This window comes from Myotis davidii, unplaced genomic scaffold (genome assembly GCF_000327345.1).
Source record: "Myotis davidii unplaced genomic scaffold, ASM32734v1 scaffold641, whole genome shotgun sequence".
NCBI lineage: Eukaryota > Metazoa > Chordata > Mammalia > Chiroptera > Vespertilionidae > Myotis > Myotis davidii.
The window spans coordinates 2,309,178-2,311,767 of NW_006293232.1; the positions used below are offsets into that span (position 1 = coordinate 2,309,178).

General features: G+C 47.0%; 1 protein-coding gene across 1 annotated transcript in view; it reads right to left on the reverse strand.

Annotated features, from left to right (window-relative positions):
• PIWIL4 (piwi-like RNA-mediated gene silencing 4) overlaps window positions 1-2,485 on the reverse strand; it is a 54,503-nt gene extending 52,018 nt beyond the window's left edge. The window contains exons 1-2 of the mRNA XM_015565987.1: window positions 2,290-2,485; window positions 1,031-1,115 (exon numbers count right to left, since the gene is read on the reverse strand). Coding sequence (XP_015421473.1) covers window positions 1,031-1,115; window positions 2,290-2,376 — 172 coding nt within the window. The 5' untranslated portion in view covers window positions 2,377-2,485. The remainder of the gene's footprint in view (window positions 1-1,030; window positions 1,116-2,289) is intronic.
• Window positions 2,486-2,590: the final 105 nt, after the last annotated feature.

Consider the following 2,590-nt stretch of genomic DNA (forward strand, 5'->3'; position numbering starts at 1 on the left):
GTTCTTCTGCTGTATCCCTCCCTTAGAGATTAAGAGGAACAAAGAATACATTCCTCTTGATAGACCTCCTATTCAGTGTGTTATGTATAAATAGGATTGTAGAGCTAATAAACTCGCTTCAGTTCATCAAGAGAACTGGAGTCCTCCCAACCCCGCTTTCCTGTCTTTCTTTCTTTTCTCAATTCCCACCTCCCTGCCTCAGCCCAGCTCAACCCTGTCAGGCTGGCCCTGACACCTAATATTTCAGAATGTAACTGTATTTGGAGACAGGGTTTTTTAAGAGGTAGTTAAGTTAAAATGAGCTCATTAGGATGGACCCTAATCCAGTTTGACTGGTATCCTTATAAGAAGGGATTAGGACACAGACAAGGACAGAGGGAAGGCTATGTGAAACACAGAGGGAAGACAGCCCAGCCATCTAAGCCAAAAGAGAGGCCTCAGAAGAAAGCAACCCTGCAAAAACCTTGATTTTGGACTTCCAGCCTCCAGAATTACGAAATGGTACATTTCTATTGTTTAACCCACCCAGTTTGTGGTACTTTGTCATGGCAATCTGGAGCGTGCCAACTCACACCATGTGACAGCAGCTACCTGGAACAGCATGTTGACAAGTATCCTGAGGCTAAAACTGAATTTGCAGGGAAGAGAGCCACCATCGAATGGTGACATCTTCCACGGGTGGGGAAGGAAGGAGAGCAGTGGCAGCGAGCACTTGCGGTTTCCACTATCCTTGCAAACTGACATGTACATGTCGTAAAGAATTTTTTTTAAATTTGTTAAAAATTATTCAGTGGACAGACAGCATCTGAAAACTAGCATCCTGATGTCTGCAGATATCCAGCTGCTAAGCCCTGTCCGCAAATTCAGCGGCAAACTCTGCGTGGGACTCCCAAAGAAACACAACACACACAGGGGATCCTTCCAGAAAAGGTGAATGGGACGCTCAAGAAAAGACCCTGCTGCGGTGAGGCATGGGGACTCACTCCTACTCCCGTCAGATGGAACGGAACTGAGTGGAACAGAATACTGCACTTACATTGCTGTGAAATCCTACTCGTTTCCTCGCAGCCGTTGTTGGACGATGCTTCATTGTCACTAAGATCAGCAGAGACGGGCTAACATGGGCCAAAAACAATGTTTGGTCATATTTCAGATATTAATTCATAAACCAAAAAGTTATTACAAAAATAAGAACTCTCTATGTCCTCAGTCATTAGTCAGCATGAGCTTAATGTCAACAGGTAAAACGCTTGAGGGATGATTCTAGAAATTGCCCCCTCTATAAGAAAGGATAAGGACAAGCTATAGTACTCCCCATTCATCAACATTTAGTATCAATTGTGAACCAGAAACAGCTTTTGGAAGCTGGAGGTGTAACGAGGTAGAGAAGAGATCCCTGAGTCAGGGGGCTCATCAGGGGGAAGGTGGTACCAATGAACACCGCCTCGTGCTTCCACGGCCCACAGCCACGGGCCTCCGGGGTGAGCATGTTTGTAGCGAGAAAATAAATTGATTCGGAGCAGCTCGCTCACCAGCTCCGGTGATGACCATCGTGAATAAACTTTTCCAAATTAGTTCATAAAATGGGTGAAGGGAACCATTCAGTTTCTCTCTGAAAAAATATTCTCTTTTTCACAGTAACAGCTTCTCTTTGCTCAAAAAGAAATGTATCGGCCTGCTAAAACATGTAGGAAGTCAAGGGAAGCCCTTTTCGTGAGAGTAAAGGCATAGTGACCAGACTACTCACTTGAAAACATTTGAGTACGACCTAAGAGATGGCTCCAAATACGAAAAGTATGTAGTAACGTCACTCAGGAGTTGCTGATTTACTGGTCGGTTCATTCTAGTTGCCTAAGTCAAGCAAGGAGCCCTCCCCTAGGAGGCTGCTCAAGAAAGAATGGTTAAACCAAAACCACACCTGGGCTTGAGATCTCCTATTTTTATAAATGAATTAACAAGAGGAATCATATTAGATTGCACGCCATATCAAGGTACTACTGACGGCACAGCCGTTTTTACCAAAAGACTTAATCCCAAATCAAGCTATTAAAATTCAGAAAACGGACAAGGACGCCATGCTGGCCTCCAATTTTTAGTCCTCTTCACTGGCCAAAATACCTACATTAATATCTCACTGAGATAAGACCCCAAAGGAAAAAAATTGAGAAGCCCTGGAAAGACTCAACGTTGAGAAAGAAGATAACCCGCTACTTCCTAGGAGGGAAGAAGAGCGCGTCCATGAAGGAGACAGATGAGAGCAAGACAATGCCAGTTAGGCCTTGTACACACCGTGGGGGAGGCCTGGAGGCACCCGGCTGCCGTGGCACTGGGGCTGCGGGTGATGCCTCGCGCCCTAACTCGGGCACGTCCCGTCATGTTCCGGAGGAGCCTAAGGTGACTTCCAAGGCAGCAACGCTTCAATTAGGGTCTTTCTCCCCTTGGCATCCACAGGGCAGGGCTGCGACCACGGGCGGTGGAGGTGGTGGGTCTCATGCGTAGGTGGAGGGAGCGTGCACAACGCGTGGAGTTCCGGCACCGTGAGGGTGGAGCAGCGTGTGGGGGTGGAGCAGCGTGTGGGGGTGGAGCAGTG